The sequence below is a fragment of the Numida meleagris genome, chromosome 2 (assembly GCF_002078875.1).
Source record: "Numida meleagris isolate 19003 breed g44 Domestic line chromosome 2, NumMel1.0, whole genome shotgun sequence".
Classification (NCBI taxonomy): domain Eukaryota; kingdom Metazoa; phylum Chordata; class Aves; order Galliformes; family Numididae; genus Numida; species Numida meleagris.
This window is the reverse complement of record NC_034410.1, coordinates 100,642,899-100,656,571: the sequence shown is the minus strand read 5'-3', so window position 1 is coordinate 100,656,571 and position 13,673 is coordinate 100,642,899. Positions and strand designations below refer to the sequence as shown.

Sequence of the window (13,673 nt, the reverse complement as noted above, 5' to 3'; positions counted from 1 at the left end):
TACTGCTGTTACTGCTGCCTGCTCCAGCAGTTGTACACAGGAAGTGCTGAGATTTCCACAGCACCAGCCTGCAGACAGGATAGGCTCCATCCAAGTTGCCCTTTTATATTTTATCAAGGGCTTGTATAACAAAGGTTGGTTCGTGCCTTGGGCTTCTCCAATCACGCTGCCATAGAACCACAGAATCATGGAATCACATAGGTGGGAAAAGACCTTCAAGTCCAACCATCAATATGACCTACTGAGTCCCATCACTAAACCATGTCCCTTATTGCCATATGTAAAATCTCCCAGTGATGTAAAAGGAGTATTTCATTCTTTCTCTTTACTACCAATAATAATAGTATGTTTATTTTCTTCTTTATCTTTTCATCCTTAATTTCATTATCCAAATGCTCACAATTTAACCTGCTACTATCAGTGAGGAGGCAAGACCAAGAAGGAACACAAGCTGGGACAACAAGTATAACATTTCCTATGGGTCCTGAACTACTTGGCTGTATTTTTGCACCTGTGGTGCTTCACTGGAAGTACCAATTTGGCTGGCCAGAGGACTTAGGGTTTTTAAAAGATGTCCACATCACCTTCCTGAATGGAGGAGCCAATGCTTCTGAAGGTTGTGATGTTGCTCAGAGGCTACCTAGAGATGCTGTGGTCACTGTAGAAATGGGAACACATTAAGGCAGTCTTTCTGAAGAAGAAGAAACAGCTGGTTGTGCCCTGTAGGGACTTCCACAAATGTTGGCATCCTTCTCCTGCCCCTGCCACTCTGCTTATCTCCTCCTCTTCCCCTCTGCTCTTACAAACACGACACAAGCACAAGCACTCCTGGAAAAGTGCAGAAAAGTTAGAATTTCTTCCCAGTTCTTGAGATTTTTTTTTTTTTTTTTGCTATTCCAGGGCCCAGGCCAGAGGAAAAAAACAAAAAGCAGAACAAACCTACGTGCAGCCTTAAGGCAGGACTTTCCAAGCCACAGATGCTGGCTCTGTGGTTGGCTGACCTACCCAAAATAAAGCTCAACAGCAGGGAGCGGTGCAGCAGTTCAGGGGGTAGAAGAGGTCATGCGAATGTGATCCCACCTCCCAGCCACTGTGTCTCCTACTGCCACGAGCGTGCCTCCCCCTGCTTCTTTTGGGGTGAATTTTTGACATTTTTATTTTTTCTTTTTAATTCAGCCTGCTTTTCCTATTCATTTGCCAAGTGGAGTCATTGAAAGTGACTCTTGTTCCAGCCTCAAGGGCTGCTGACCCCTGTTCAGAGATGCACGGCACTACTTCTTTCACATGACGTCATTTTCAATGAACCACCATCAAAAAAAGAAAATAAGCGACCAATATGGTTTTAAGAATTTATCTATTTGGAATTCTTAGCTTAAGGTGTGGTTTATAAAAGGTTACATTGCAAGGTATTCAGTCAACCCTTTGGGTTCATTCAAGAGTAAACACAAGCAAGAGCTCTCCTATGTATACAGAAGTACAAGAACACACTCAAGTCTCGAACACCACACAGGAGAGTTTAACCAGGTTTTGAAGCTATCACCACATCCCAGATCAGGAGCAGATAAAGCTGTGGTAAGGGATTTTTGTCACCAGGACTGCTTTTTGACATCAGAACACAAGCATCCCATAAGCTTTTGCTCCTTTTTTTTTTTTGAGAGGAGCTCACAGAATTGTTCCTGGCTCAGCTGTTCTAACTTTGGAGAGGCTGAAGGAGGTCCCACATGACCACAACTGACCATGTTATACATCATTTAGGGTCTATGAAGAGCACAGCAGGGGCAGAACAAGTTTCAGAGGCGTGGACCCTTTTTTTATATCTGGCACACTCATGTATTGAAGTGTGGGCTTGGTTTTCATAACGCTGCTTCATGCAAAGATCCAGTAATTAATCTGATGACTTCTTATCACACCTGCTGCTGGCCAGACATTAGACTGAATGGGTTGATGGGACTGTACCTACATGTTTTCATGCTGCCAGGCCAGCAAAGGAGGCTTTAATAGCAGCTGCTTTTCTTAAGATAAGCACTCAGCAACAGAGAGGTGAAAGACCTGCTGCCACTTACCAAACCTCTTGTAGCCAAAGGACTGCACCTCCTCCTCTTCTGCAAAATCGTCTGGAGACAGAAAGAAAGACACAGCACCAGGTTACTACTACCACTGGAAAAATATGGGAAGAATTTGTTACAGGTGTATTAGCTTTACCCAAAGACCCGATTAACAGTGGGACACTGAACTGACAAATGCAAACAGATGACAAAAAACATTTCAGCTCCTTTGTTCTCATTTTCAGCCAGCAAGCAGCAAAATGCTAGTAATAACAAATTTATTTTGTCAGAAGCTTAATTTCTTTCTACTTCCTTCCAGCAGCAATTACTCAAAAGAAAAGGCTGGCATCAGCAGAAGAAATGCACTCACTACTTCTTCTTTTTTTTTTTTTTTTTTTTTTTCAGCCTCCTACTACCAGCCCTTCCTTCTGCTGAGATGGGGGAAGGCAAGAGCCCTGCCTGCTGCTGGAACCAGGTTTTACCCAGACTGGCTCCCAGGAAGAGCAGTACAGCCCCACTGCAAAACTCCTGCTTCCTGATTTCTAGAAGGAAACAGAGGAGATCGTTTCCTCTTCTGCACACACCATTTCAGGTACTGGGGAAGCCTCCAGGCTCTTTTAAAGTCAGCACGTAGAGCATCATTTCCCAAGAGCTGCCAGCCTACCATATAGAAAACACCAGGGTCTGACAGCAACCCCTACCCTAAAAAATATGCCTGCTCTTGTGCTTTTGCTTGCATTGCAGTAGAGGCACGGCAGAAGTCTGCATCACATTGAGCACAGATGCTTCACCCTGTGGAGCCTCAGCTTGCTGAGCCCTCGCACCACCCTTGCAGCACTGGGTGCCAAGAAAGACTCCTCACTTGCAAAGATCCCATCCAGATCTTCCCCCAGCACAAGGGCAGAAAGAAACAGAAGCTCAGAGGCCAGCCAAGGAATTCACCAGAATGGAACATTTAATGACCTGCAATGAAAAAGTAGTTCCAAACAGATAAGCACATATAATAGGAGTGAGTCTGGGCTTGGGTAGCCCTTTGGTATCCACAGCCTTATTGTGTATGAACAAGCTGCTGGCATCATGAGACTGGGCTGGTGCTGCAGATGATGTGGGACACAGCATGGCCATGAGAGGATGGACTCAAAAGTGAAGGAAAGATATTGTCCTCATCCAGGCTCAGCAAAGTCTAAATCGTTTGGGTGTATGAGCAGGAATAAATCTCACCTGCACCTTCTGAATTGCCACCCGCTGAGGTCTGAGGAACATGTTGCCTGATGCAGTATGGAAGTCCCTGAAATGCGTCATTTTTGCAGAACTTCACCCTTTGCTCAGACAGCACTTTTGACAAAACAACTCAAAACTTGTATTCTTCACCAGGTATTACACGTTTTGCTCACTGCCAGAGGCACTCCTGTCTATCTTCACCCTCGTTTCAGTTGTGCATTTAAGAAATGTAAGAACCAGTTCCTGATTTTGAAGGCAGCAAGAATCAAAAAATCAAAACAAAGAATACCTCACCATTGTACCAGATATTATCTGAAGACAATGACACTTGACAAGAAAACGACAAGTACTAACAAACCACGTGACCACAAAGAGTCAACAGCCAAACCTCTCATGCCAGCAGTAAATTACTCTGGAAAAGTCTTCCCCTCTTGCACAAAAGATAAAAGCTGCACAGAAAAGTTATCAGTACCAGAGCCCTCAGCTTCCTGCCTTCTCTTGCTAACACAATTGCCTCCTGTTTCTTGGGAGTACAACCTGCCTTACCTGATCCATATCTGCCTTGTGCAGCCAGGCTGTGCTGAAGCCCTGTGGCCTAACCCTGCACCACATCTCCAAGGCCTATCCACCTCCACCCTAGGGCCCCCATCACCCCTCACGCCAAGGGCTCACCTTCTCTCTGCCCACCATCTTGGGCCCTCACACATACTTCTTAATACTTTCAACGTTACATGCCTGCTAGGGATCAGTTTTTCTAAATAAATCTCATTTTGAAGAGCAATGGTGGCATTTGAAATGAAGTGGGGATGGGCAAGGCCAGTTTTGTCAGCAAGTGAGCTGACCTCCTGTTTCTAAAATCTAAAGCATCAGATAAGACCTACTTTAATCCCAGGGGCTGGTCTAGAAACAGGCAACAAAGTAGTTTAGGGGAAGTCTATCAGAATTACTTAACAGACTAAGCTCAGAGGTCTTTCAGTCACAACCGCCATTAGGCCTTTGCCCAAATTATATTTTACAAATGCAATGTTTACATATTTCAAATGTAATATAAATAATCTTTAATAATATTAACTGCAATGTAACAAGTTTAAGGGAAATAAAGATGGGAGGCAGAAATGAATAAAATGAGATTATTCTAAGTTTTCAGAAATAAGCAGTGCTGCATCCTTTGGAAAAAAAGAGACTAGGAGGTGTTGAAAGTTTTACTGGTTCTTCATGAGAAACCTATGTTTGAAATATTAAAAATAAAGCTGGCAAACAAGCCCATAAATGTAAGTCCCGAGGCAAAGCAGTTTGCCCCAGCCTGCTCCTCGCAGCACTGCGCCGACTGGAGCTGACAAATACTCATGCTCAGATCTCTGCCACAAGTTCCAGTGCTGAAAACCTTCTCGTTTTGTTCAAGGTGTACAGAAATCTCAAAGCTCTGTGATATCTTTGAATCAGGGAAATACAGGAGAACCTAATCTTTCATTGAAAAGGGAATATGTAGGTTTCTAGAGAAAACGTGATCTGTGATAAATTACAAAGGTTAAAAAAATACACACCAATTAGGAAAGTAAATAGTAAGAAAACCTCCAGGATGTTTTTATGCCTCATGGTTTTAAAGGCAGTATCAAAAATCAGAGTGGAAGAAATACATGACTTTTGAGCATCTGAGGCTGACTCTAAGAAAAAAATATATGATTTTTTACGGCAGTGCTGCCCATACAGTTGAAGGTGGCTGCAACTGCTATAAGAGAGCTTTGTTTGATGTTGTGAAAGCTGTAAGTTTGAAATATTTTACTTCAGTTTAAATTCAGCCCTTGGTTCCAAAGACAATTGGAATGAATGCAGTATTTCTGCTACATAAGCATATACTTACATAGAGGCAAGGAATATTTTCCTAGGTGCAAAACCCAAAGAGTGTACTCTCCTTGAAGCAGATAACAAAGCAGAATCCTTTTTTACATCCTCAGTAGGAGAATTTACTCCTTAGTGCTGCAAAGACTAACCCTAGCTTAGTTATAGGCTGTTCTACAGAGCTGTCAGCTGAAAGAGAGAGAATCTAGAATAAGAAAGACAAAGAAAAGAGAAGAGCTGGTTAAAATGCAATTTCTTATTCCATTGACTTCTACTGAGCTCTGGCAGATTGAAGGTCCGTTAATAAAAGTGAACTCTGAGCAAAATACATGTACAACTGACTGTATTTAACTGCGCAGGAGAAGGACTATTGGAGACCTGTTGCATCAGGTTTACAAGAGTCCCCTTGGAGGCCAACAGCAGATCAGCACTCAGAGCTCGCAGCAAACTGCTGACGGTAACAGCAAACGGCTATCTGTAGCTTAGCAGGAGTACATCAAATATTTTAAGGAGTTAGCACAAAGCAAAAGCTCTGATATTTTGGCAATATCTCCACCCCACTGATTAGAAATGCCAAATTCTGCTTGCCTTCCAGTTATAAATTATTACTGCAACACCTCTAATAAATACAGTTGTAGAGTTAAATAAGTTACAGTACAATGCTTCAAGGGAGTGGAAGGAGGTTCAACTGGGGATTATCTCAGTGAACAGAGGGAATTCATTTAATCTAAAACAAATTGGGTTCTCATTTGATTAATTTGCTAGGGGCAAAGCAAAAATATGTTGAGTAGAACCATATAATTTCTGGTTCTTGTTCTTAAATCTTAAATAAATTAATCACGGGCCACTTTGGAATCTGTACTGAGGTCAAGTAAGAGAGAGCTGGCCTAGAGCCAACAAGGATGCTAAATCTGCCCTCAGACTTCACAGGGCTATAACCACTGCACTACTCGGTTCCTTCTCTGGAACAGGGCAACTGTTTCCATTTTATCCCTTCCCTTTAATGGGTGTTGTTGTTGGCATATGGGAGGTGTATCAGAAAGCTACTAATGCACATGTCCAGTTATCATCTTTTAACAGTACACCCTACTTGGTCATTTCAGTATAATGAACTAACGAAGCAAAGTAGACCTCAGAACCGTAAAGATGCTGGGTCATATGCTGGCTACAGACACATAGTATCCAACCATTCCTAGTAATTTTCCATGTGGGAAACATGGGTTTAAAAAGTAATATTTGTTTGAAGTCTTCAATTAAGGAAAGGTACAAACGTTCTGCACAAAATTTCAAACTGTGGAAATACAGTTCAGGAGAGAGAGGCATCTGGGCTGAAAATCGTCATGCCAAGTTTCACCTCAGATTTTAGGTACTAATTTATAGCCCCCTGAAAACTGGATTTACAGCACATTAGAATTTACTCCTAAGTACCACACTGGGAACTTGGGACTATAACAGTAATTTGCAGCAACAATGACATCCAGTATTAGAGTTTCCTTTAAAATAAATCTCTACATAATAAGTGTTCTCCAAGAGCTTTAATCATTAAGGGCCTGCATTTCCCACCAGTTTAATGGGACCTATATGGTTGTATCTCAGCACTACTCTGTAAAATTAATTATATGTAGGTTGATGTAAAAGTAATGCCTCTTATTTTTTTTTTCCCATGGAAACAACAACAGATACAAAGAGTACAATAACATTATTTGATAGAGCAAATTCTCTCCTACGAAACATTATTTTTTAACATTTTAACATTACTGCATTTTTGCCAGCTATGAACAAGAGTCTGCATGCTGTGCTCATAAAAATATGTACCAGCAGTGGTGATCCATTATTTCACAGCTGCTGAAATGCATCACCCACCCCTCACACTGCTCACATCCACTGGCTGGACTCCATAAAACATTCAGCAAGTGCTGATGAATGTCAGTAGGTGCCTCAGTGACACGCTTTTGCTTCATATGCACTTCCGTGTTAGATGCCATTCTGTCACACTGCCCCTCTGCTGCCATCTGTCACACGGCAACAAAATGTAATGGGATATTGGGAAGGTTCAACCTCTACTGCCATACCACCAGCATCCACCTCTGACGTTGTGGGCCAACATCATAAGACAGGAGGTATTGCTTTTGCAGCAGCCCTCATAATATTACCAAGAACACATTTTATTATTATTTTTTAATCATTTGGAAAGACAGTGTGCCCATTAGTCAAAAATGATGGTAACCCTCTCATGAACCCATAAACCAGCATTGATGCAGATGGGTGCCTCTGGGAGGAACTGTCCGAGGTGTCCCAAGGCTGCCCTCTCCACATCAGCCCTCTCTCCAAAAGACAAAACTTGTCCACTTGTGAGATTTCTGTAATATTATCAACTATTCAGACAGAAGAGAACAGTGAGCACCAATATCTTTCTCATCTCAGATTACAAAAGCTTTCTGAGGAGTGACCAGATTTATATGTGTTTCTTGTCACTATTAAGAGGGTCTACTTTCAAAGTGCTGACCTAGTGGTGAAACTGAGCCAGCAGAAGCATAGTGAGCAGCTGCAGCCTTAGATGTTGATGACTTCATCAGTCTAATTGGTTTCCACTGATTTTCATGGCTGTTACTCTGGACAGTCTCCTGCTTGCACTAACTGCTTGACCCCTCTGTCTTCACAGATGCTTCATTTCACTTTCCTTCCCCGACTTTCTCCACTCACTTTTTCCATACAAATCTTTTCCATATCCATGTCTTTCTTTGCTTCTGCTTTGACAAGCCCTCCCTCGTAAGAACACACCCCATGCTGAAAACCCTTCCCTACTGACACAGTCCCCAGCCAACATGTCACTGTGGCTGCTCTGAGTGCAGCTTTTCCATGCAGTCCTTTGCCTCATCACTAGCAGCTCTAGAAGAAAGTCCACCTCCTCACATCCCCCAGCATCCTGTGGCATGTTGTCTTAGCCTAGATCCAGGCAGAAACTGAGGCTTCTCCCTATCCTTGTCCTTCAGAACCAGGAATTGGTCTGCTTTCAGTATCACAAGAAAGAAAGGGGTAAAGTCCCAGGTCATCGATTCTCTCATGAGACTTATAATCCAAGAGTAGGATTGTGTCTCTCATCAGTTAACACATGCATAAAACATACCAAAAAAAACAGTCATGACAAATGGGTTTTCAGTGTTAAGGTCCTGGTCTACAGCCCCACTCCTACAGCCCAAAAATGGAGAGAATGCTCAAAAAGAGACTGAAGATTAAGAAGCTCTAGTTTTGATTTTGGGGATGAAATGACAAGAGCAGACAGCGGTGTTTCTTGAACAAAACCTGCACAGCCTCAGAGCAAGGCTGCAGCGCTGGGGCCAGCACCAGCTGCGCGGTGCAGAGGGTCGACCTTAGAAGTTAAAGGTTTAAATCATATCATATTTCAGCGTAATGATTTAAGGGCAAACAGATCTGTTCTCATTAGTGCGCTGAAAAATCTTGCCTCTCTGTCCGCATGTTAGAGGAGGCAATTAACAACAGCAATAAACAGCGCAGCATTCCTGAACACTACACTCCTATATTGCCTCCCATAAGTCATCCACTTTGTTTCCTAGCGACATCCCAGTCTTCACCTCAAATTTATGCTCCAAAAGGGATTGCAGCATTAGGTGGAAGCAGTCAGATTCCAAATACAATTCATCTTGCCCCGATCCCTCACATGCACAGACCACACTCACACTATTAGGGGGATCATGTTCACCTTCAGTGCCTGCTAAAAGGTGTCTTTATTTTGCTTTCCACAGGGGATATCTCTGTTTTGACACAAGAGAACCTCAGGATAAGAAGTGTTTTGTGCAGCTGGAGATAACTGGGCACACATCCTTCGCAGTGCTGAATTGCCTTCATCCCTGACATTTCTTGCACTGTCTTTTTCTTTGACTCTGGCTTAGCCCCACCAGCCCATACCAGCTGTACTCCTGTGCAGGACCGTGTTTCCCTCCCTCCCTGCCAGCCAAGCCAACAGAAGTGTTTGGACTTGTGAGTACAACGGCCTTTGAGCACGGATCTCAATGACACATTAAGTGATCATGACAAAAAGGGGCTCTGTTCAGCTCTCAGCTGTAGCGAGACCCATCCAGAATAAATTCCTGTTCTTCAAAGCAGCAGAAGGAAGAGCCTTCCTCACACCGCCCAGTTCGTGCTGCTGGGTCCTGTGTGGCCAGGAAAAGCAGAACAGGGAAAGTCAAGATGCATGGTTACTACTTCTTATCAGTAATAACCCTGCACCAAATAGCTTACTTGCTACTTCTGCTCAACAGCCACACCTGCAGAGTAATAGCTCTATCTGTGCAATAACAGATTTCCCTCTTATTTTCACAGCTCCTAAAACTCTGCTTTCTTTCCTCTTTGGCGTTAAGGAGAATATCCTCTGACACACACCTGCATGATCATCTCCCTCATACATATGTTTAAAATCCCCCATTGCTACCAGCCAGTCCGGGATATGCCGGCTGTAGAGTAGCACTGCCTGGGATTTGCTCTGCGTTGTATCACACATTTATTATAGGCGCTCATGCCTTTGAACTTCTGCGGTAGGGTCCTGTGACATGTCCAACACACACCACTCGGAGCTTTGCATATGTTTCATGTTTATGTCACTATATTCATACGAGCTGTGCTATAACTGCACTGAGTGAAGGTTACTGGATCACTCCGCTTCCCATCCTTGGTTTTCAGATGCTGTCTGGCTCCTGCAAAATGCTTTGGGCTGGGTTGTTTGAAACTGTTGTTTCTATCCTGGGAAGGCCTTTTTGCAGACAACCACTCATCTGATTTTGTGCACAGCAAGATTACAGAGGGAGAGAGACACATTTCTCCACCATTAGCGAATTAACTTTATTCTATAAACATAGCAGTGGCATCAAAATGGTTCAAGGGAAAGACAAAATCTGCCAAGGAGGCGGACACCATATAAACAGACCATTTATTACAAGGCTTCTTGTGAAAGAGCAACTGAATGGTGCCTGCACATTCAGGTTTTGAAGCTGGAAGCTTCACTTGCAGATTGCATCTGGGCTCTAAGTTAAAATGCTGAGGTGATAATTATTAATAATAATAATTATTATTATTATGTGAGAGGCACTGCACAGGACAGGGCATTCTGCCAGATGCTCCCTCCTGTTACAGCACAGCTGACTTTTCCTCCACCGTGAGCATCACTCTCCCAGCACCACCACCACTGGGGCGGGAGGAAGAGATCAGGGGAGGAGGAGGATCCATGGAAGGATCCAGAGCTCCTCTGCTGCCCCAGAGCCACTGTCCTACAGAACCACTCGGGCTGTGGCAGTGCCCGATCCAGGGCATCGGTGTTCGGTCGTTGTCCAAACAGAAGCCACACTGCAAACAGCAAAACCACAGCAGCCATGACTGCACCAGTTACAGATATGGCTTAAAATGATCATCACAAAAGGTATCACAGATAGATAGAAAAGTTTTAACAACACGTTCCTCTCTCTTAACTTAGGCCGATGTTTTGACCATGTGGTGTTAACTGTGGGGAAGCTGTTTTCATTTGTTTCCCAGGCAACAAACAATGTTTCATGTCCCAATACATAACTAAAACTTAGAAGAAAACTTATTGTTTGATACAGATACATGTAACCCTGAACCAGCTGAGGCCCTTTGAAAATTACATGAATTATTACTTAAAAGTATCGTGAAGTTTGTGAGCTCGGTATAGTTTGCTGCAAATCCAACTGCAAGCACATTAAATATAAACTTCCATTTATTTTACAGATCCAAAGCATAGCATGTTACAAACACCAGCAGTGGAAAATATAATTTATTCCGTACAGATACTCAGTGATGTAATTATTTAGATATTCCTCCATCCTCCAGAGAGGGTAGATGCAGAGACAGCTGCAATCAACAGATCGTTTTGCTATTGAGAAAAATGTGTCACGGCGCTGACTTCTAAGGTCCTCCACTTATCACCCCTATCAAGTTTAAAGAGAAACTGTAAAGAAAAAACAAATATGCACCAGGAAAAAAAGACACAGAGTCAAAGTTTGCTTTGGCTCTACAGCTTCCATGATACAGGCAATGGCACTTGATGATAGGCTGGAAGACTTCTCCAGTTATTAGCACCGTCATTTAGGGGTTCTTTACATGTTTTAGAACTGATTTCTGGGGGAGGTAGAAATGAGATGGCTGTGGTTGCTCTTGGGGAAGGTGATGGCAGGGGCTGGCAAGCAGAACAGAGCATCTCCCCTGCCAAGCTGTGAGCACAGTGAGTGCTCATGGCCCTCCAAGTGCCACTTCTCCACTCAGCAAAGCACAGCAGAGTGGAAGGAGGCAGTAATCATAGAATCATAGACTCACAGAATGGCTTGGGTCGGAAGGCACCTCAACGATCATTTAGTTCCAGCCCCCCTCACGTCTTGTACCCACCTATTGCTACAGCAAAGCACCTGTTGGTGTCAGTGGGCTCAATGCCTGGTTCCAGGTGCCATGCAGCGCAGTGCGTGGCTGCCCCACCATGTTACTGCTGTGCTCTGCCCTCGGCATCCCGCCTGCCCCACACAACAGCACAGCCCCAGTCCCAAAGCAAGGCTACGGTGGTAATACCCATGGCTTGACATTATTGGGCTCTCATTGCTTTGGTTTGTTCCTGCCATGACACTTAAGCCAGTAGTGACAAGCTGATGACAAAGCTTTTGGCATGAATAGCCTATAAGTACACTATAAATATATTATATTTAATACATTGCAGGGCCCTGTGGGGAGATTATGTCACAACGCCAGCAGTAACTCAAATAGTGTGGGTGGGCTTGCGGAACCACAGAATAGAAATCTTTTTTTTTTTTTTTTTTTTTTTCCCATGGAATGGTTTGGGTTGGAAGGGACCTTTAAGATCACTTAGTTCCAACCCCCTGCTATAGGCAGGGACACCTCCCTCTAGACCAGGTTGCTCACAGCCCCATCCAGCCTGGCCCTGAATGCTTCCAGGGAGGGGGCATTCACAGCCTCACTGGGCAACCTGTTCCAGTGTCTCACTACCCTCACAGTAAAGGATTTCTTCCTAACATCTAGTCTAAATCTTCCCTCTTCCAGTTTAAAGCCATTTCCCCTCATCCTGTCGCTACCTGCCCTTATAAAAAGTCCCTCCCCAGCTTTCCTGTAGGCCCCCTTCAGGCACTGGAACCAGAACCAGAATCCCCCAAAACCTTTCCTCCCTTCAGACAAAGCGAGTCAGTATCGCATCACTCAGTGTCCCCGGCCCTGGAAACTCCGTGTCAGTGTCGCGGTGTTTACTGGCATCTGGCATCTGGCACCAGCCCCTGCAATCCAAGCACAGCCACACCGCTGCCCAAAAGCAATTTTCATATGTGCTTTTTCCCTTCCACCCTTCAAGTGTATTTTTGTCTCTGAAGAAAACCAAGACCCGACTCTTGCAAACACCCAATACTTCCTACGCTTTCCATAACGTCCTTTGATGTTTCCATTGTATCTGCTCCCTCGTGCGTATGGGTCTGCCTCTCACTGCAAGGCTATCGATTTCCTAAACAGAGGCTTTCTTGCAGCCCCCCAACATATCTCACATCGACTTGGCAATCTGCTTATATGACTTTGAAACGGCATGATCTCAGAGACAGCTTGTTGGGATGGGGTCAGCCGGCAGAAGGGGAGTTTCACCCAAGGAGAAGACAGGGAGAGAGAAAACCGAGAGAAAGAGGAAAAGAAACAAAGTTTCAGCTTTAACAGATGCAAAGCAAAGCCCAAATATTTTCCAGTCGGTGGATGCTGAGGAGCAATATGCCAGATACATTTCACAAGCCAGCTAAGCCTCCGCTGGCACCTAATCACTGCCAGATGTCTAGAAGCAACACCGCGAACATCGCACAGCGCTGGCAAGGAATAAACAAACCACTGGGGGAGAACTCCAAGACTCGTCCTCGGGACAGAGGAGACGGGGATGGGGGGAACGCAGAGTGGGTGCCGAGAGCCGGCGCAACGGGACGGCGCGGGGGGACGGCGGGACCCGCTCCGGCGCTGCCGCCCTGCCCGGCGCGGAGCCGGGGATGCGCCCTGCCCGCCCCGCGCTGCGCTGCTTTGCCCGCGCTGCCCTGCCCGCCGCCGGTGCCCGCTGCACGTGTGCCGGCGGCGAAGCGCTCGCCCCGCTCCCGTCCCTACCTTTCATCTTGGCGCCGGGGCGGCTCGCATAGGACGCACGGGGCGCGGCGGGGGCTGGCTGCCTACTACCGGGCCATGCCGGGGCCGGCCGCGCCCTGCCCGCTGCCGCTGCCCCTGCCGCTTGCCGCTGCCGCCCGCCGCGGCTCCTCTCGCCGCCAGCCCCGAGCGGCCCGGCCCGGCCCCGCCGAGCAGCGGCCCGGCCCCGCCTCCCTCCCTCCGCCCCGGGGAAGGGGCCGCGGCCGGGGCCGGGCCGTGGGGGCGGGCTCGGGGCCCCGCCGGAGGCCGGGATGGCGGTGGCACGGGGTGGGGTTCGCCGGCCCCCCGTCGGTGATGAGCGGGCATCCTGGATGGGATGCGGTGTCCCTCCCTGACCTCCCTGCCCGTGTGGCAGGCACACGGGGTTTTGGCCTCCTG

General features: G+C 45.8%; 1 protein-coding gene across 1 annotated transcript in view; it reads right to left on the bottom strand.

The window, feature by feature from the left end:
• COLEC12 (collectin subfamily member 12) overlaps nt 1-13,407 on the bottom strand; it is a 96,709-nt gene extending 83,302 nt beyond the window's left edge. Inside the window, exons 1-2 of the mRNA XM_021386038.1 lie at nt 13,260-13,407; nt 2,064-2,114 (exon numbers count right to left, since the gene is read on the bottom strand). Of these exons, the coding sequence (XP_021241713.1) occupies nt 2,064-2,114; nt 13,260-13,266 (58 nt within the window). The 5' untranslated portion in view covers nt 13,267-13,407. The remainder of the gene's footprint in view (nt 1-2,063; nt 2,115-13,259) is intronic.